Below are 22,010 nucleotides of genomic sequence, written 5' to 3' on the forward strand. Positions count from 1 at the left end.
GGCCCCTTTAGTCGTGGAGAGGGCTGTTATCTGACTTTTATTATCTCAACTGTTCCTGGACTATTTACTTTTCCTCTGCTAGAGGAGAGGTCATTACTTCACAGACTGCTCTGAAAGACTCATTTTGAATGCTGAGTGTTGTGTAATCTGCACATATTATAGAATGATGCAATGTTAGAAAAAACACTATATACCTGAAAATAAAAGTATGAGAATATTTTCTTTGCTGCTAATCTTCTAGTAATTATTCATAGTACACAACCAATTCACTATATCATGTTTTTTTTCGCTTCAGTGTCTCTTTAAGGACGAGATTATTGTCCTTGGACCACTTACAAATCCTCTCAATCTCACTACTGTAAGCATGCTCTCCATTGCCACTGCTGAGGCTGATGATTGTTGTGTCATCTGCAAATTTAATGACCTTATCAGAGCCGACGGTTGAGGTACAGTTGTTGATGTACAGGGAGGACAGGAGCAGGGATAATGCACACCCTTGCGGTGCACCTATGTTGGTGGTTCTCTCGCTGGAAGTGCAGTTACCTAGCTTTTAACCCAGGCATGGGCAAACTTGGCCCTCCAGCTGTTACGGAACTACAAGTCCCACAATGCATTGCAGGAGTCTGACAGCCACAGTCATGAATCATAAAGGCAAATGCATTGTGGGACTTATAGTTCCGTAACAGCTGGAGGGCCAAGTGTGCCCATGCCTGTTGTAACCCATTGCGTTCTGTTTGAAAGTCCATGACTCACCTGCAGAGGGGAGGGGCCAACTCCAAGTTGCATACGATTGTCGAGCAGGATGTCCGGGCAGATTGTATTAAAGGCAGACCTAAAGTCCAAGAACAGGAAACTGACGTATGAGTCTGCTGAGGTGTTCCGAGATGTACACCTGGCGGTAATGGTGTCCTCCTAAGGATCTATTCACCCTGCTTTCGAATCGATGTGAGACCAGGAGGGTGTTGGTTGAGCGCTTCAGGAAGGCCAGAACCAGTTGCTCAAAGATCTTCATGGTGGTTGGGGTTAGGGCTACTAGTCTGAAATTGTTGTAATCTAAGTTTTTGGGTTTGTTTATTTTTTTTTTGGAGGGGGGGGGGGGGGGGACTCTTAAAACAGGAGGAAACTTGCCTATTGTATTTGGAGGTGAGGACGGGAGCTAGCTGATGTGCGCACATTCTCAGACAGATCGATGACACACCATCCAGGCCTGAGGCTTTTTATATTTCTTATTTTAATCACTTAGGCCTACAGTGGTGTTCACCTTATGCATCCAAGCAACTGTCACCTCCCATTCATTCGCCAATAACATTAACACTACTTATCACAATTAATTGATCTATATCTTGTTTTTTCCGCCACCAATTAGACTTTCTTTGGGTGGTACATTTTGCTAAGAATTATTTTTTTCTAAATCCGTTTTAACAGGAAGATTAAGAAAGAAATGGAAAAAAATCATTATTTCCCAGTTTTTGAAATGGAAATGGAAAAAAATCATTATTTCTCTGTTTTTGGCTATTATAGTTTGAAATTAATACATGCTACCGTAATTAAAACTCATGTATTTTATTTGCCCATTTGTCCCGGTTATTTCACCATTTAAATAATGTCCCTATCACAATTTATGGCACAGATATTTTATTTAGAAATAAAGGTGCATTTTTTCAATTTGCGTCCATCACTATTTACAAGCTTATAATTAAAAAAAAAATATAATAATATACTGTCTTGACATGCATATTTAAAAAGTTCAGACCCTTAGGTAACTATTTATGTATTTTTTTTTTTCACTGATATTTTTTTTTTTTTATAATACATAAAAATGTATTTGGGTTATTTTTAGTGTGGGAGGTAAACAGCTAATTTTAAATGTAATATAATGTAAGTATTTAATAAAAAATGTATGTGGGTGTAGTTTACTATTACAGTTTCTAGGGAGTGTCTGCAACACCTCAACCAAATAACTGTGTGTGCTAGGGCTCAAAACAAGAGCAATTAGATGGTAGAGGAAGAAATCCCTTAAAAAAATAGCACCTCCCACAGCAAAATTTGAAAAAGTATAACAAAAATCTGTATTCAACATTGGGTATATTAATAATCACAGTACTGATGATTCAAGAATAAAACCATTTAAAAACCAAGCAAATATTCCAACATGATCCCTGCTGCATATGAAACAATCACTCTAAATGCAATATACTGTATAATAACACAATGCTGCTGTCAGATATAAAACCCCACAGAAGGCTCAATATTGAGCCCAACAGGGGGAGAACCCGGGTTCAGTATACAACCTAGTATGATGCAGGACCAATAAACAACACCTGTGAAAAAAAAAAAAAAACACGGATAAATATCGCATATATAAGATTATGAAATAAAGTGCACAATTGCTATCCAAGTATACAGTATTACTAGTGATAAGATGCCTAATAAAAAATTAAGGCAAAGGAGCAGCCCATAGGAAAAAGAGCATAAAGTGGAGTGGTGCAAAAAGTAGGAGATACTTAGCCCAGAAATGGTGAAGTCAATCTCAGCAGCACAGCAGGGAACAAGGAATCCGCTCAGAGGACAAGATCCCACTAGTTCCGCGAGAGTCACCTCGCTTTATCTCCTTGATAAAGCGAGGTGACTCTCGCGGAACTAGTGGGATCTTGTCCTCTAAGGGGATTCCTTGTTCCCTGCTGTGCTGCTGAGATTGACTTCACCATTTCTGGGCTAAGTATTTCCTATTTTTTGCACCACTCCACTTTATGCTCTACGTTTCTACGTTTCTAAAACAAAACTGAGACTTTTGGTAATGCAAACGGAGTATGAATGCGCTGAAGATTAATAAGCTCTTGATTCATTTTTTCCCTCTTGTTTTTCTTTCTCTTGCATTTGTCTTCCATTGTAGCTGCCTTTCTGACGCAGTCAGTTTGCCTGGATGACACGACTGTAAAATTTGAGATTTGGGACACTGCAGGTCAAGAGCGATATCATAGTCTGGCTCCTATGTACTATCGGGGTGCACAAGCAGCTATCGTGGTCTATGATATCACCAACCAGGTAATTTTATTATTGCAAAAATGTGCAGTTCCATTTGTGACTATGCACATTGACTGCAGACCATTTGCAATTTGATGTCATTCGCTCAGGTTGAAGTCAAAAACACATTTAAAACTTTGTATACAGTGATGCTGTCCATTTCCCAGGTATGACTATCTAGGTGCAAATGATGTGACCTAATTAGTCAGTCCCTCATTTACAATGTTTGCCTGCTGCTGGCAACATTGAAATATCAGACATGTTGCTGAAAATATGGACCATCACTGTAAATGTGCAGCAATAACTTATCAAGGAAGTCGCAAAACCTCCCAGAATGACGTCCAAACAACAAAGGAAGCTTCCTGCTAATTACTTGTATGTTTGTCGGCAGTACAGATCCTACTTTTTAACTACTTCCCGACCGCCTAACGCACAGCGGCGGCCGGGAAGTGGAGCCCTGAAGGACCGGCTCACCCACAGAGGCGGCGGTCCTTCTAAGGGCATGGGCGGAGCGATCGCGTCATCCGTGACGCGATCCTCCGCCGGCGCCTGTCACCGCTCGCCCGCCGCAACATCCCGCCGGCTATACGGAAGCGTCGGCAGGATGTTAACCCCGCGATCGCCGCATACAAAGTGTATAATACACTTTGTAATGTTTACAAAGTGTATTATACAGGCTGCCTCCTGCCCTGGTGGTCCCAGTGTCCGAGGGACCACCAGGGCAGGCTGCAGCCACCCTAGTTTGCACCAAGCACACTGATTTCTCCCCCCCCCCCTGCCCCAGATCGCCCACAGCACCCATCAGACCCCCCCCTGCCCACCCCCCAGACCCCTGTTTGCACCCAATCACCCCCCTAATCACCCATCAATCACTCCCTGTCAACGCTATTTTTTTTTATCCCCCCCCCCCCTGCTCCCTGCCCCCTCCTGATCACCCCCCACCCCTCAGATTCTCCCCAGACCCCCCCCCCCCCCCCAGACCACCCCCCCCCCTGTTTACTGTATGCATCTATCCCCCTGATCACCTGTCAATCACCCCCTGTCACTGCCACCCATCAATCAGCCCCTAACCTGCCCCTTGCGGGCAATCTGATCACCCCCCCACACCAATAGATCGCCCACAGATCCGACATCAGATCACCTCCCAAATCCATTGTTTACATCTATTCTCTCCTCTAAACACCCACTAATTACCCATCAATCACCCCCTATCACCACCTGTCACTGTTACCCATCAGATCAGACCCTAATCTGCCCCTTGCGGGCACCCAATCACCCGCCTACACGCTCAGATTGCCCTCAGACCCCCCCCTTATCAATTCGCCAGTGCAATATTTACATCTGTCCTTCCCTGTAATAACCCACTGATCACCTGTCAATCACCTATCACCCATCAATCACCCCCTGTCACTGCCACCCATCAATCACCCGCTGTCACTGCCACCCATCAATCAGCCCCTAACCTGCCCCTTGCGGGCAAACTGATCACCCACCCACACCAATAGATCGCCCACAGATCCGACATCAGATCACCACCCAAGCGCAGTGTTTCCATCTATTCTCTACCCTAAACACCCACTAATTACCCATCAATCACCCCCTGTCACTGCTACCTATCAGATTAGACCCCTATCTGCCCCTAGGGCACTCAATCACCCGCCCACACCCTCAGAATGCCCTCAGACCCCAGCCCTGATCACCTCGCCAGTGCATTGCTTGCATCTATTCCCCCCTCTAATCACACCTTGAGACACCCATCAATCACCTCCTGTCACCCCCTAGCACACCTACCCATCAGATCAGGCCCCAATTTGCCCCGTGTGGGCTCCTGATCACTCGGCCAAACCCTCAGATCCCCCTCAGACCCCCTTCCGATCACCTCCCCAGTGCATTGATTGCATCTATTTTCCGCTCTAACCACCCCCTGAGACACCCATCAATCACCTCCTGTCACCCCCCCTAGCACTCCTATCCATCAGATCAGGCCCAATACAACCTGTCATCTAAAAGGTCACCCTGCTTATGACCGGTTCCACAAAATTCGCCCCCTCATAGACCACCTGTCATCAAAATTTGCAGATGCTTATACCCCTGAACAGTCATTTTGAGACATTTGGTTTCCAGACTACTCACGGTTTTGGGCCTGTAAAATGCCAGGGCGGTATAGGAACCCCACAAGTGACCCCATTTTAGAAAAAGACACCCCAAGGTATTTTGTTAGGTGTATGACGAGTTCATAGAAGATTTTATTTTTTGTCAAAAGTTAGCGGAAATTGATTTTTATTGGTTTTTTCACAAAGTGTCATTTTTCACTAACTTGTGACAAAAAATAAAATCTTCTATGAACTCGCCATACACCTAACGGAATACCTTGGGGTGTCTTCTTTCTAAAAATGGGGTCACTTGTGGGGTTACTATACTGCCCTGGCATTTTAGGGGCCCTAAACCGCGAGGAGTAGTCTAGAAAACAAATGCTTCAAAATGATCTGTGAATAGGACGTTGGGCCCCTTAGCGCACCTAGGCTACAAAAAAGTGTCACACATGTGGTACCGCCGTACTCAGGAAAAGTAGTATAATGTGTTTTGGGGTGTATTTTTACACATACCCATGCTGGGTGGGAGAAATTTCTATGTAAATGGACAATTGTGTGTAAAAAAATCAAACAATTGTCATTTACAGAGATATTTCTCCCACTTAGCATGGGTATGTGTAAAAATACACCCCAAAACGCATTATACTACTTCTCCTGAGTACGGCGGTACCACATGTGTGGCACTTTTTTACACCCTAAGTACGCTAAGGGGCCCAAAGTCCAATGAGTACCTTTAGGATTTCACAGGTCATTTTGCGACATTTGGTTTCAAGACTACTCCTCACGGTTTAGGGCCCCTAAAATGCCAGGGCAGTATAGGAACCCCACAAATGACCCCATTCTAGAAAGAAGACACCCAAAGGTATTCCGTACGGAGTATGGTGAGTTCATAGAAGATTTTATTTTTTGTCACAAGTTAGCGGAAAATGACACTTTGTGAAAAAAAAACTATTAAAATCAATTTCCGCTAACTTGTGACAAAAAATAAAAACTTCTATGAACTCGCCATACTCCTAACGGAATACCTTGGGGTGTCTTCTTTCTAAAATGGGGTCATTAGTGGGGTTCCTATACTGCCCTGGCATTTTAGGGGCCCTAAACCGCGAGGAGTAGTCTTGAAACAAAAATGACCTGTGAAATCCTAAAGGTACTCATTGGACTTTGGGCCCCTTAGTGCAGTTAGGCTGCACAGATATTTCTCCCACCCAGCATGGGTATGTGTAAAAATACACCCCAAAACACATTATACTACTTCTCCTGAGTACGGCAATACCACATGTGTGGCACTTTTTTGCAGCCTAACTGCGCTAAGGGGTCCAAAGTCCAATGAGCACCTTTAGGCTTTACAGGGGTGCTTACAATTTAGCACCCCCCAAAATGTCAGGACAGTAAACACACCCCACAAATGACCCCATTTTGGAAAGTAGACCCTTCAAGGTATTCAGAGAGGGGCATGGTGAGTCCGTGGCAGATTTCATTTTTTTTTGTCGCAAGTTAGAAGAAATGGAAACTTTTTTTTTTTTTTTTTTCTCACAAAGTGTCATTTTCCGCTTACTTGTGACAAAAAATAATATCTTCTATGAACTCACTATGCCTCTCAGTGAATACTTTGGGATGTCTTCTTTCCAAAATGGGGTCATTTGGGGGGTATTTATACCATCCTGGAATTCTAGCCCCTCATGAAACATGACAGGGGGTCAGAAAAGTCAGAGATGCTTGAAAATGGGAAAATTCACTTTTTGCACCATAGTTTGTAAACGCTATAACTTTTACCCAAACCAATAAATATACACTGAATGTTTTTTTTTTAATCAAAAACATGTTTGTCCACATTTTTCGCGCTGCATGTATACAGAAATTTTACTTTATTTGAAAAATGTCAGCACAGAAAGGTAAAAAAATCATTTTTTTGCCAAAATTCATGTCTTTTTTGATGAATATAATAAAAAGTAAAAATCGCAGGAGCAATCAAATGGCACCAAAAGAAAGCTTTATTAGTGACAAGAAAAGGAGCCAAAATTCATTTAGGTGGTAGGTTGTATGAGCGAGCAATAAACCGTGAAAGCTGCAGTGATCTGAATGGAAAAAAAGTGGCCGGTCCTTAAGGGGTAGAAAGCCCTAGGTCCTCAAGTGGTTAAAGATACTGGAGTAGGATTAGAGTTAAAGTGAACCTGAAGAAAACATTATGGGCCAATTTACACATACCTGCGGCTTCCTCCAGGCCCATGAGGACCGTGAGCTATTTGCCATTCTCCCTGGCCACTCCGTTAATCCAGGATTGCCTCTGGTATCTTCAACAGCAGCGTTCTTTTTGCCTCTACATGGCCAGGCCGCATGCACCCCCTGTGCAGGCGCAGAATGCTCCAGACCGCGTGAGGGCAAAAGCCACACAGGCGCAGAAGGCCTTTACAGACCCCGACTTTGAAAGATACCAGAGGGGATCCTGGATTAATGGGGAGGACGGGGATTAAGCCAACGGTCTTCATGTGACTAAAGGAAGCCCCAGATAAGTATAAATTGCCCCATTTGGTTCGTCTTAGGTACCCTTTAAGCAAACCATACACATTTGGATTTTCCCCAGCAGATTTGATCACTTCGATCAAAATTTACGGTTGGACGGAAAATTTTGGTCAATCGGACAAGACCGTAGATGGCCCATAGCGTTGCACTGAATTGAACAATGCAACACTGGTTCAATAGATTTCCATTTGCTTTTCAGACTGGTAGTTTATATTATTACCTTGGGTCAAACACAAAGCAGCTGATTTATGCAGTTAATGCCTGTCTGGGCATTGGGGCGGGACTACCACGTTATTCAATAGGACTGTTCACGCATCACTTCCTGTGTGGAAGAGCAAGAAGACAGCGGCAGCATATACAGCTCCCAAGCATTAACACGTTTGAGCAATTTAGTTTGTTAAAATACTTGCCGTGTACAAGGGTTGAATGTAACCACTGGTGTGCGGGTGGGTGCTGTCTGAAATGACTGATGTGAATACAGTATGTTTTATCAAATTGTGGGTTTTGGGGAGGCTTTTGTACTGTTAAAGGGGAGTTGCTCTAATTTTCCTTGATGATGTGTTTAGCTTTTTTAGATCTGTCTTTTCCCAGCTGACCTTGTTTCTTTGCTTGCACTAGGAGACTTTTGCCAGGGCAAAGACATGGGTTAAAGAACTGCAGAGACAAGCAAGCCCAAACATTGTCATCGCTCTGTCTGGCAACAAGGCAGACCTCACTAACAAACGCATGGTAGAATATGAAGTAAGTCTCCCCTTCCCCCACCCTTTCCTTTATTAAATATGGATTTACATGTTTAACCCATTTGCATTCAGATTTATGGGAGACTGTAGGCAGCTTGTAACTGGGCCAGTTAAATGCACTTTCTGTCAGTTTTTATTGACCCAATTCCAAGCTGCATACAGATTGCATTATATTTGCTTCAAGCCAGAGTGAACTCCTTGACAAGCTCAAGTCTCAAGGACTCAATCTCAGCAACTGATGTCCCATGCTAGTTCTGCTGCTGCTGCTGTTAGTGAATCCATATATCAGCAGAGGGAGGGAATGGTGTGCAGGCCAGCCAGTAGTACAACGCAAAGAACATTTGATTCCTTGTTCCCTTGAGTATGGCTATCTTATAAGACTGTTTAGTACTGTTAAGTATTTAGCAAATCTGAACTGATAACAAAAAAGAAAAAGCTACTCACCACTGTAGAGGAAAGCTTCTGGATGCTCCAGAGGCTTCTTCGATCCTCATCGAGCCTTTCTGTTTCTTTGCAGCCATGCTCTTCCTCCATGTAGGAGCACACTGGGCAGGTACCAGTAGGGTTTGCGCCTGCAGAGTAACATGGAGCCACTCGTGTAGGAAGGGGGAGCTCTTCCACCAGCAATGTTAGACCTTACATGGGGAAAAAAGGTTAGATAGAAACTGGATAGTCCAGAGACTTCCCCGATCATCTTATGCTCCTTTGATCCTCTGCTGGGACCCTCTGAAAATATTTGACATTAAGCGGGAAAAAAAAAGTTTTTAGTTTTACTTACCTGGCGCTTCTTCCAGCTTCCAATAGTATCTGAGGTCCCTCTGTGTCCTCCTGGTTCCCTCCGTTGTCCCACTGTCATCTCAAGTGCTGTCCTAGCCACACACCTCCTCAGTGGAGGACCTCCAATACAACTGGGGTCTAGAAGAAGCCCAAGGTAACAACTTTTTTTTATTTTCACTTTAGGTACGCTTTAAGGAGTACCTGAGGCGGTGCGGCAGGGAGGCAGTTGGGACGTAGAGGCACACCGCTCTCTGCCCATCCCACCACCCCCCCACCCCGGCACTATAACCCCTATAAAATTGGCAACAATTATTGTCCCTATTTCAGAGGGTAAGGGAGGAGAGAAGTATTCCCTGCTTAAACGCCCGCTAGGGGCATTCCTGCAGGCTTTCCCCAGCTACCATTGGGCAGCTCAGCTCTGTCTCTCTCTGGCCGCGCCGCCTGCCACTCCCCCACCCCCTGCAAGCTGCTGTGTGAGAGCAGCCTCTTCCAGTGTCGTGACTTCAGGGGTCACAAAACCGAAAGTTAGGGAATGCAGGCCACAGGAGCGACGGAGATTGCGGCTACGTGATCCACCCAGCCCCCAGGTAGCGTTGTTGTTGTGTTTTTTTTGTTTTGTTTTTTTTTTAATCTTATTTGCCCCCTCCTCGGGTTCTCTTTAAAGGGAAGGTCCAGGATGAATAAAAATAAAACTCTACCAACCGGGGCCTTCTTCCAGCCTCTGTCAGCAATCCTGTGCACTCGCCGTAGCTCCTGTTGCTCCCGATCCCCTCCGGACCTGGCGAGGTCGGCGTCTTCCTGCGCTTCAGCGTGCGGCTCACTGAGTCACACTGAGGTCACCTGGACTGTACTGCATAAGCGCAGAACTACCTTCCCCTTGCAGTACAGCCCGGATACCATCAGCGCGACTGCGTGAGCCGTACGCTGAAGCGCAGGAGGCATTTTGTACCGGAGGGGACCCCGTGCTGGGAGGGGGGGGGAGGGGAACAGCACTTCAGTGAGGGCACAGGAGGGCTACCAGGGGCTGGAGGAAGCACCAGGTAAGTAGATGTTTTGATTTGTATTCATCCTGGACCTTCCCTTTAAAGAAAATGATGTAGTTGTGCTGTGTAATGTTCTTTTTTTCACATAAGATTACCTGCTATAAAATATAAACACAAGTTAACCACTTCGCATCCAGACCTTGTTTTCCCCTTATTGACCAGAGCAGTTTTGACGCTTTAGCGGTGTCCCTGTTTAATCACCAATAACTTAATCTGTACTCGTGCCACATAAATGATCTATATATCTTTTTTTTTCAAGACAAACTAAGCTTTCATTGGGGGGTATTTGGTCCCAAGTAAAATGTTCCTCTCTATGCATGTTAATGGGAAAAAGGGGGGGGGGGAATAAAAAAAAATTCACTATTTCTCAATTTTGACCAATTTCTGTTTAAAAATAAAAAGTGTGATTGACATAATAACTGTGCCACCAGTTAAAGTCGCCCCAGTATAGATATCCAGATGTGTCCCCAGTATCATCCCACCCCCCCCCCAGTATAGCCAGATGTGTCCCCAATATCAGCCCCCCCCAGCATAGCCAGATGTGTCCCATGTTTGCCACCCCCAGAATAGATTGACAGATGCACCCCCAGGAATAGTGCCCCTCTTTATAGCCAGATGTGTCCCCAGATCAGGATTACCCCCATTATGGCCAGATGTACCCCCAGGATTAGCGCTTCCCCCCATTATAGCCAAACGTGCCCCCAGTATTAAGGTATGCCCCCCCCCCCAGGTGCCCAGATGTGCAAAATGTGTAAACCCCCCCCCCTCCCCTTGGTTCCTCAGATGTCCCCCAGTAAACATGTATACCCCCCTTTGCAAATCCCCCTCCCCTCCCCCCAAGAATCTATAGCCAGTTGCCCCCCCCCCCCCCCCCCATCAGGCAGCCCCCTCCGTGCAGAGATAGTTAATAAAAATGCACAAGCAGGCAGTCTCACTCACCTTACCTCGGTCCTGCGACTATTCTGAAGCCTGATCCTCCGATCCCCACTCTGCAGTCAGCCGCATATTGCCGGTAACCCGGGTCCCGGCTTGATGACATCATATGTGCGCCGAGGGGGACAGATGAAGGATCGCTGCAGTTCACTACTGCAGCGATCATTCATGGGAGGAGGGTATACTAATTGGCCAAAAGGGAACATGTTCCCTTCCACCAATTAGTATTGCAGCTGACAGTGCCGGAGGGTGCACTCTAAAGAGCACCCGACCGTGCACAGCAGGGCTGCAGCCAGGTCAGTATATCTACGTCGCTGTGGCTTAGAGGGCGCCACAGCTGACATAGATATACTGTAGTGGTGGGGAAAGTGGTTAAAATGGATTCTTTATAATTTTACGATATTCTTTTTGGTAATGTTTATTATACTATAACCTCAGCTAGTAGGTTTGGAGAAGTGTTTGAGTTTCTGTCTGGTTTTCTTCAGTGTGTTTGTATGGCAAAGTTGACATTCCATTCAGCAGAGGTGACATTCAAGGTTTTTCTATGAACTGGACACCTGTGTTCTGTCCTATTAGAGGGAAGTGAGCTTAACGGACTTGCCAATAAAATACTTTTTAAGCCGCCAACTAACAAATAAAATAGAATAAATTTGATGGTACCTTTTTCAATTGTAAAGTTCTGAAATCTCAGGAGAAAAAAAAGTTATTAACATATGGCCCCAGGTGTCCTACGATGTAGATGAAAATGCTTGCTATGGATCCATTGTTGCCACGGTTATCTATTGCTGTTCATGTATCAGCACAGCTCCTGCTTGTACTTCCCTCAGCAGAACACGATGCTCATCAGATACTCTAACAGCACATTGGCAGAATAAAAGCAATAAATGGCTCAGTGCTACCATACTATTTAAAGCTGAAGCTATGGGAGAAAGTCCCACTTACTGTTTAGTAAATAGGAAACTTGATCCTCTGCTTGTGCAGTTTAAATAAGGATAAATGCAAAGTCCATTCAAAGTGCCCCAAAAAATGCTAATCACTGAGGAGTTTCTTCTTCATGAACAGGTAAATATAAAAATACAGTTTAGTGTCCACATAACAGAGTAACCAAGCAGCTCGGGGTGACCCAAACCACTAGGAATGTATAGGGGAATAAAAGAGACCGAAAAGCCCTCCTACTAATAAGCAATGCTTGTGGAAATTTGCAATAATTAATCTATAAGTAAACATTTGTGGTTACCCACAATGCTCCATTACTGAATATGCAAATTATCCCTTTTCACCCTTGTAAGCAAGGCAAGCATCCAGAACCGCTGGTGTATAGCAAGCCTATAGCTTTAAATATTACACAGCCACATCAACTCCACATGTAGACAGCCTGTTTCGGACTTTTGGTCCTCATCAGTACATGGCAGGGATTGATAAGGCTGTATGAGATAGGGCTTGGACCAGTACAACAGAGTAACCAAGCTGCTCAGGGTGACCCAAACCACTAGGAATGTATAGGGGGATAAAAGAGACCGAAAAGCCCTCCTACTAATAAGCAATGCTTGGTGAAATTTGCCTTCTTAAAACAGAAGGAAATTTGCAATAATTCAGCTATAAGTGAACATTTGTGGTTACCCACATAAGACCTGTATCTAATATAAGTGCAACATTTAATTCCAGGTGTTTCATGCCCCATCTATCACACATACTTACAGTATCTTTGGTAAAGTGGATCCGAGATGAAAAACTAACTATAACAAGTAACTTGTCTATATATCTTATCTAAAGTTTAGATAGTTTACACAGCAAATCTAGCTGCAGAGAGCTTCAACTGAATATGATTATTTCTTCCTGTGATACGACAGCGGCCATGTTCTATTTGTAAACATTACACACAGGAAAGCTGATCTGCATCTCCAGCTCTCAGCCTGTGAAAACCTAATTCCCCCTCCTCCCTCCTCCTCTCTGCCTCTGAAATCTCTGGCTAGTAACACCTCCCCCTCCTCCTGCCCAGACTGAGCTCCCTAAGCCCTTGGCAGGGCCGGTTTAGGGGTCCTCGGGGCCCTGGGGCAAGCTTAAGCAGGGGGCCCCCTCCCACACACACCTCCCCCCCCCCCATACACAGGCACATACACAGGCACATACACAGGCACATACACTCGAACACAGGTACACACACATCTGAACACACACACAAATCAGGGCAGTTTCTCAGCTATAAAGATCCAGAGAGGGAGGGAGGGAAAGAGACAGCCGGACAGACCGGGAGAGAGAGAGAGCGATGGAGGAAGGCAGAGAGACAGAAAGAGAGGTAGGGGGCGAGAAAGAGGGGGAGAGAGAGAGAGAGAGAGAGACAAAAAGAGGGAGGAAGGAAGAGAGAGACAGGGGAGATAGGAGGTAGATACAGAGGGAGGGAAAGAGAGTGAGAGAAAGGGACAGAGAGAGGGAGGGAGACTGAGAGGGGGAGGGAGAAAGAGAGAGAGACAGAGAATGAGGGAGTTAGAGAGACTGAAAGGGAAAGAGAGAAACCGAGAGGGAGAGCGAGACAGGGAGAGAGAGGGACAGAGAGAAAGGGACAGAGAGGGAGGGAGGGAGGGACTTAGAGGGAGAGAGACTACGAAAGAGAGAGATCACTGCTGCGATGGACACAAAATTTTATGGTGTGTGCTCTGCCTACCTGCTTCCCTCCCTGTAACAGATGTCCCATGCTCTGCTCATCCCTTCCTCCCTCTATCCCCCCGATGTAGCCCACCAAAGCCATCCCCCCTCCCCCCCCCCCCCGCCGTGCAAATCCACATGTTCTATATTTTACAGGATTGCCTGACTGACTTACCCATTAATATATACGAGTCAGTCAGGCTCCGCCGCTCTCTGGACAGTCCGCACACTGATGCCGCCAGCCAGTCTTGATGGTGATGTCACGAACATCACTTGACGACGTCCTCTCCTCTTTCCTCGCAGGCATGGACGTCCACGCACTGACGTCCATGCCTGCATCAATGATGTGCATCCAGAAGGTGGAGCCGGCAGTGCAGAGTCAGTGGATGAAGGCTCAGGACGCGTCGCTGGGTGGTATCCATGGAGACCCGACGCTGGAACCGGCAGTAGCGGTATGTATCTTCTTCCTCCCCGCTCCCCAGCTCTGGCGGCTCAAATTTTATAACTCCGCACCGCACCCCCACACACACCCGATAGGAGTCAGCAGCCCAGGAGGACACAGGCAGAGCAGCACAGCAGGCATGATGTATGTACGCACAGCACAGTGTCCCAGGCTGCGCAGATTTTTTGTTTGCTGCCAGCAGGGGCCTGGGGCCGCCCAGGCGGCCGGGGCCCTGGGGCAGCTGCCTTCCCTGCCCTAATTATAGCGCTGGCCCTTGCTACAGTCTGAAAATGCCAAGGCACTCTGAAAAGCTGTGGGGGAGGCTTGTTTAGTTTTTATACGGAATTCTAGTATTAAAACAAAAAAGTATTTGGCTTAATGCCCTATAAATAGGAAGGGAACACAATTATGCAATGAGTAAAAGTTTATCTTGGAGCCACTTTAATCTGTATCCTCTGCCACACATATAAAGTGTATATTGCTATTGTCCTCTTACTACAAAGCTGCAGAATGTCTGCATTGCAGCTGTATAGCTTGCCCGCCACTCCCGACATTTACTTTCACTTCCAATGTCCCATTTTATGTGTGATCCCTCACGAGGATCCGGATTCTCTCAGTTCCCCTCTGCTCCTTGCAGCTGAGGGAATCGAGGGTTGTCCTTTATCTACCAGGGTGGCTGCTGGCCGCCAGCTCAATGTAAATAGAAAGCAGACTACACCTATTTTTGACAGTCCTGCTTTATTTGAAATGCAACAGAAATCTTTAGCCACAAAGCCTTAGGCCCCTTTCACACATGATGGCATTCGTTTGCAAATTTGCCTCACATCTAATGCAAGTCAGTGGCATTGCATTTGTTGTGCGTTTTTTTTCAGAGTTGCAGCCATTTAACCACTTAACAACCAGCTAAAGCCCATAGGCGTCGGCAGGTCTTAAGTGGTTTACCATGGAAACGGCCGCTCCATGTCAGTTCACGGAGGGTGTCTCCGTGAACAGCCGGAGAGCCGCCGATCGCGGCTCGCCGGCAAAATGTAAACATGCGGGGAAGAAATCCCCGCTGCTTACATCATACGGCGCTGCTGCGCAGCAGCGCCGTAAGGCAGATCGGCGATCCCCGGCCTCTGATTGGCCGGGGATCGCCGGCATCTGATAGGCGGAAGCCTATCCTTCAATGCGCAGGACGGAATTCCGTCCTGCGCATTACGTAGGAAGAGGGAGGTAAGGAGCGTGAGGGCGGAATTGGCTGCGGAGGGGGGCTTTGAGGAGCCCCCCCCCCCGCGCAAAACGCAGATGGCCGGCGGCGATCAGACCCCCCCCCCCCCCCGGCAGGACATCCCCCTAGTGGGGAAAAAAGGGGGGAAGTCTGGTCGCCTGGCTTCAAAGTGATCTGTGCTGTGGGCTGGAGAGCCCACGCAGCACAGATCGGACCAGCATAGGCTTGTCCTTAAGCTCTCCACGAGAGACCAGGAGCATTAGGGAGTCTTGCCCAAAGACTCCTTACTTTTTTTAGCCTGATGAAAGAGAGTTGAGCTCTCGGAAACGCGTTGCTGTTTATTAGCATAAATACTTTTAACTACACTACACGGCAGCCGCCTTTTATCCTTTCTACCACGCACTTGCTTGTCAGCTCACAAACTTACCTCCAGGTGCCTGCTGCTTGCTTGTGCAAGACACGCAGAGTGGAGTTTCTCTCAGCCATTACTCCTCACACAAACAGCCAGGTCCTGGCTCCAAGAGCTCCTGCAGCCTGTGGCTTACAAGTGTAAAGCATACAGAGCTGCGTGGAGTATTATAGGCACAAACCTGATCCCTCCTGCACATCCAAGACACCTCTGTGCAGACACTCCTATGCATAAATGCGGCCGCCTATAGCGGTAGGTAGCATCTGCGAGGAGTGGAAATACATCTGATCCAGGACTGAAGTTCAGTGGACGGAGGAGCATATGTGCCAGTACATCTTGTGGAGGAAGATCGCTGGAAAGACCTGGTCCCCGGTTCTGAGTGGGACAAAAGCTCTTCAGCCGACCAACCCACATGGGCTAATCGGCAAGAATCTCAGGTGAGATTATTCCACGGTTGGCTAACCAGTTTTCTCAAATTGTCTATTGAGTGCGCGCTCCCCCTCCTTTTCCCCCCTTGTCCTTTACAGATATCTTCACCACCCAGAGTGGCTTTTAAAGGAGCAGCACCAACTAACATACCTTGTCTATACTTTACATCGGCATTGCCAAGATCGCTCCCTCTGTCGAGTACAGAGGTCAAACAACCCTTTCTTCCTCAAAGACTCCTTACTGTTTTACGTTCTGGCTTGCATCAGGATTTGAACCCGGGTAAAAAATTAATTTGCTGTATCTTGGCGAGGAGTGTCTGCAATCAATTTGGCTGTATATATTAGCTAATATACATTATAAGGCTTGTAGGTCTTTAGGCATTTGAGTGATCAGTGCAACTCTGCTGTCTTCATGATCTGTATGTTCTGTAGCCGATACATCTCTGTTGAGTACAGAGAATACACTGCTGTATGTAATTTTGTCCTCTGCACAGTGTTATCCAATTTGGCTTTATTGAGTGGAGTGGGTTTAGCTGACCACTATGGCACTATGCTGCCACCTACATTGCATACTGTGCACAAGCCCTTAGTAGTGTGTGTGTGTAAATATTGGGAGTTCTAATAGATTTTCTTTGAGAGACTGAGCATAAGGCACAAAATGCAGTTTTACCAGGAATCGCTGCCCCTTACTTTATTAGTGGGAAGTGTTTTACAGGGATGACACACACATTCCTATGCTAACGCACGGCGTATTGCATGTGGCATTAATAATGTAATGGGCGATAATCCTGGCGATAGTACTGGTAGAATTGCAGAGTGCTGCCTGCAAGCGGCAAAGTTACCAGCCTTTTGTACATCAGGCCAGCTGTAGGATGCCAGATTTCTGAAACCTGAGGAGAAGGAAAAGCTGACTCGTTCCATGTAATAACTTGTTAGGTGGAGGCTTGGACCTCAAACCTGCTATTTCCTAAGGCTGGGAGCACACTTGTCCACGCAGAGAAGCCTGCATTTTAAGGCATGTGCATTTCTGCGTTAGCATTTTTATAATTCTGTTCTTGTGAGAAAATAGAAATTGCTGTGTAATTATTTTTTTTCCAACACAAATTAATTCCATTGCAAATCGTGGCCCTCTGCGACCTCTGTGCAGCCCATAGACTTTCATTACATGCATTTTCCGCTATGTGGCAGAATGCATGTGACTCGTATATAAGTAAGCTCCCAGCATTAGGGCCACAGCCAAGTTGTTCTTTCCTCTAGCCTTAAAGGACAACTGAAGTTAGAGGGATATGGAGGCTGCCATATTTATTTCCTTTTAAGCAATACAAGTTGCCTGGCAGCCCTGCTGATCTATTTGACTGCAGTGACAGCAGCAACAAGCATGCTGCTAATCTTGTCAGATGTCACAATAATGTCAGAAACCTCTGATCTGCTGCATGCTTGTTCCGGTTCTATGGCTAAAAGTATTAGAGGCAGAGGATTAACAGGACAGCCAGGCAGCTAATATTGCTTAAAAGTAAATAAATATAGCAGCCTCCACATACCTCTCACATCAGTTGATCTTTTAAGCATGTTGAGCAGATATACAAGAAAGGTAGCTAATTTAAATATCCCAACTGTGGCACTGTCCTTTTTGTAACATGACAGATATCTTCATTCTCTAAATATCCATGTGTATTTGCTGTCACCTTACAATTACCTGGAGTGCATCGACCTTAGAGCTCTCACCTTGTCTTAACTTTTATCTTTGCTTTCTGCAGGAAGCCCAGGCATATGCAGATGACAACAGCCTGCTATTTATGGAAACCTCCGCCAAGACAGCTATGAATGTCAACGACCTATTTCTTGCAATAGGTAAAGCAATATCTCTCTAAGAAATAATGCGCTGTAGGTAAACTCATTTTACACCTGCCCTTAATTGGTGCAATTCACTAAACAAAGAGGTAATCTGTTCGCTTACGATTGACCTAATCACATAGATGTATCAAAATCTACTTAACTGCCCTTATGAAGGTTGATGATAATTGACACTGAGGTGAGAGGTGTTTGACCTGCTGGTTATGATTTCAGCTGAGACCTTGTGCCTGGTTTTTATTTTGATTAAATTGTAGGAGGCTGATTGTTAGGACATATGTTCTGCTAGATGTGTTTGATTTGTTCTAGTAGATGTTTTCTGGAAGGTTCTAAAAAAAAGATGGTGTCCAGGGGATCACCACACCAATAAAGCCATTTGTAGAAAACGTACACAGTGGAGTTTAAAGATAAATGCCTATTTTAGTGATGGATTTAGGGAAGGATCACTGCAACCTTTATGCCATATTCCAAAGCAATATAAATGTCGTGACGAGCCACTTAGTGTCCTATATTAGAAATGTATTTTCAGATCCTGATGGACCCTAACGGTACATCAGTAGGAATGGGGGCCATAAAGTGTTGTGATGACCACTAAGGGCCTGTCCACACTTCTGCGGTGGCTATCAGTGCAGGTGGTTACACATTTTACACAAACACACAGCACCTGCATTGCTGGCCACTGCAATGCTTATCCCAGTCAGTTACATTTGAATGGGACCGCACTGCTCAGTACACCAAAATGCATGCAGCAGTCCATTGTTGAAATGTACTGCTGCCTAGAGCATGAGTGACATGGTGGTGACATCAGACAGTGCTGTCTGATGTGCTTGCGGATTGCACTAGCAATGCGTTGCTAGTGTCAGCAATACAACACATAAGTTTGAACAGGCTCTAAGTGGGGACAGGCATAAACTTGCAACAATACCCAGCCATGGTCATATACTCCAGGAGCGTGTGGTACTGAACTGATGTAAACCGCATCATTCAGAGGGGTGTATCATCCTGGCGAAGATGTGGTGAGGGTAATATCCACTTGATTTGGCCATAGTATACTATCTCAGTAAAGTCTTCTATGAGGGGTGGGAAAGCGGAACGTTCCAGCTTACTCCCACTGCAAATGATCCAACCAATTGTTTGTGTCCCATGTGACTGGAATCTCAATAGCATGCACTTTCTTATAGAAAGCGTATGTTGTCATTCCCATTAGCACAATAGGTTTCTTTTTGAATTACAAATACATTGCATGCTGCATTTATGGTACAATTGCATTCAGCCCCATTAAGTACAATTGGAGTTCAGAAGCACACCAGAAAATGCACGAGGGGCCCAGGAAAAACTCTTGCGTTTTCTTTGTGTGCTCTACGATAGAAAGTGGGACGTAGGCCTTCATATAGCGGTTTGGCTTTAGGGCTGTGTGACGTTAAGGCATTGGCTGCAGAAGATGAATGGTGGCCCGAGCACTTCATGTCACATTCTTTGTGACTTGCTTTGGAGCAGATTACATAGTGTACAATGGTTAGCTGCTTGATTTAACTGAACCATTTGGTTCCTTACACTGTCTTGCTTGCCTATGCTGTGTGTATGATTCAGAAATGTTGGGAAATCTAAACACATAGTTACATAGTTATTTGAGTTGAAAAAATACATGTCCATCGAGTTCAACCAGAAAATATAGTACAACACCAGCCTGCTCCCTCACATATCCCTGTTGATCCAGAGGAAGGCAAAAAATCCTTACAAGGCATGGTCCAGTTGGCCCCAAAGGGGAAAAAATTCCTTCCCGACTCCAGGTGGCAATTAAATAAAATCCCTGGATCAACACCATTGGGCATTACCTAGTAATTTATAGCCATGGATGTCTTTCAACGCAAGGAAAGCATCTAAGCCCCCTTCAAATGCAGATATAGAATTTGCCAGAACTACTGTACTTCCTGTGGCAATGCATTCCACATCTTAATCACTCTTACTGTAAAGAACCCTTTCCTAAATAAATGGCTAAAACGTTTTTTCCTCAATGCACATTCATCTTAGTTCAGCATAAGACTGTAGAAGAATGATGCGCTGTAAAGCTATCGGCCATTTCTCACTGTTCTCTGCTGATGAGATGAAAGCAACACCATTACAATTATTTAGCATGTGTAGTACTTGTTGCAGCATGTATTATTGGCCATGTTGACCTGTAAAGAAAAACACACCAGTCTTGATGTCAACTGTAATTGCATGTTATAGTTTAGTGGGTTGGGGGCATGAATATGGAGGTGGTACTATATGGTTCTGGCCACTGCATCTCCATGCATTTTGACATGAGCAGATATTGTTACTTATGTTAATGTATCAAACTTCATGGGCAGGGTATGTGTCTAGAATCAACAATGTCCTGGCTTTGTGGGGGTGGAGCCAAGTGCAAACAAAAGGTGAGCCTGCCAGAGGAGGGGGCTTGACACAATAAATTGTCCGGGAAAAGTGAGTGTGACCTGAGGGCCGCATCTGTCCGTGGGTTCGCCAGTTGGACAGCTCTGGCCTACGGAATCATCTGAAACTTTCCCCATTTCCTCACCTGCCCTGAACTCAGCTTACCCAAACTGCACCCAGCCCTGTGCCTAAAATCTGCACATTAAGCTGCATTTGGACATTTGTACATCGTTTGAGTTCCATTTGGTTCTGGCTAATGAAAGTTTAATAGTGCATCCAAAGCATTTTGCTTGTTAATTGAGAGGGATGATTTAAAGTTACTTATATGTATTGCAGACATTTGTAAACCTCTTATTATTACAGTAGTTCATTTGAAAGGCAAATTGGAGACAAACCTTCAGAAATAAGTTTTAAAATGTCCCTCTATGGCTTGCACTTTGTTCATATTGCATGATTCTATGAAGTTGTTTGATGCATGTGAAAGGTTCAAATGTAACCTTGAAATCGCATTACTTTAGTGTACATTTGATGGATAATCAGCACTTGCGTCGCTCTGGGGCTTGATAAATCACATTAACTTGCCAGATCTATCTAATTTTCTGTTTTATGTGCCCATAAATGTCACAGAAATTACTGTAAAACCTATATGAGAATGTGATAAGTTGTAGTGTTGATGGGTAATTGACCTGCTCATGTGCAGAGTTCACAGGGACAGGCTGGGCAATGACTTTCAGTTCATTCACCTGGAGCTTGAACTTCCTTCTGTGTGATCTTTACTTAAAGAATGTGTTTCTAGAAGCCTTCCAACTGAACCGTAAATCTATTTTGAAAACGTACTATTGCCAAAACAGCAAAAGTTAGTTTAGGTACTACATTTAATGATTAACTAGAGACCATTTTTTTTTTTTGCAAGCCTTCAAAACTTTTTCTTCCTAGAGCATGATAAAGAACGGGCTCAGAGCTGTATTGTGCCCAGATGAAAAAAACATTTAAAGCTTGCAAGAAAACTCTACAATTAATCATTAATGGTACTAGGTAAATAACCGTTTGTTTTTGGATTTTGTTTTTCCAAAACTAAAGGCCCATACACAGGCTCAATATATGTTACCCAATGGGGATTGGGACCTGATCCTCTGGGCAACATTACATGGCTGAGGCTGTGCAGACGCATCGCTTGCTTGCAAGTGAGCAACATGTTCTGTTCTATGCAAGGGGGGTGGAGCAGGAGTGATGTTGTGCGGCAGGCGGGGTGTGTGGGGGAGAACAATGGTATCTCCCGTCACTCGGCCGAAGTACTAGACACGCTTGATTCTCGGCAGAGGTGGTCGTTTTTGGCCGCCGCGCCAGAGTTTGATCTGGCGTGTGTACAGGCCTCAACACTGGACCACACCTCACTTGTAAAACCTTCTTTCTTCTGAGTTCTCCCACAAGAGAGGTTTTTTTTTCCCCACCAAACAATTACAATACCTTTTTGACCTTCCAGCA

The 22,010-nt window shown here is 45.3% G+C and overlaps 1 protein-coding gene across 4 annotated transcripts in view; it reads left to right on the forward strand.

Annotated features, from left to right (window-relative positions):
* The window catches only part of RAB5B (RAB5B, member RAS oncogene family), a 62,062-nt gene that overhangs the window by 20,530 nt on the left and 19,522 nt on the right, over positions 1-22,010 (forward strand). For all 4 annotated transcript variants that reach the window (XM_068267600.1, XM_068267599.1, XM_068267601.1 and 1 more), the window contains 3 exons: positions 2,894-3,045; positions 8,256-8,378; positions 18,020-18,113. In XM_068267600.1, coding sequence (XP_068123701.1) covers positions 2,894-3,045; positions 8,256-8,378; positions 18,020-18,113 — 369 coding nt within the window. The remainder of the gene's footprint in view (positions 1-2,893; positions 3,046-8,255; positions 8,379-18,019; positions 18,114-22,010) is intronic.

The sequence above is a fragment of the Hyperolius riggenbachi genome, chromosome 2, assembly GCF_040937935.1.
Source record: "Hyperolius riggenbachi isolate aHypRig1 chromosome 2, aHypRig1.pri, whole genome shotgun sequence".
Classification (NCBI taxonomy): Eukaryota; Metazoa; Chordata; class Amphibia; order Anura; family Hyperoliidae; genus Hyperolius; species Hyperolius riggenbachi.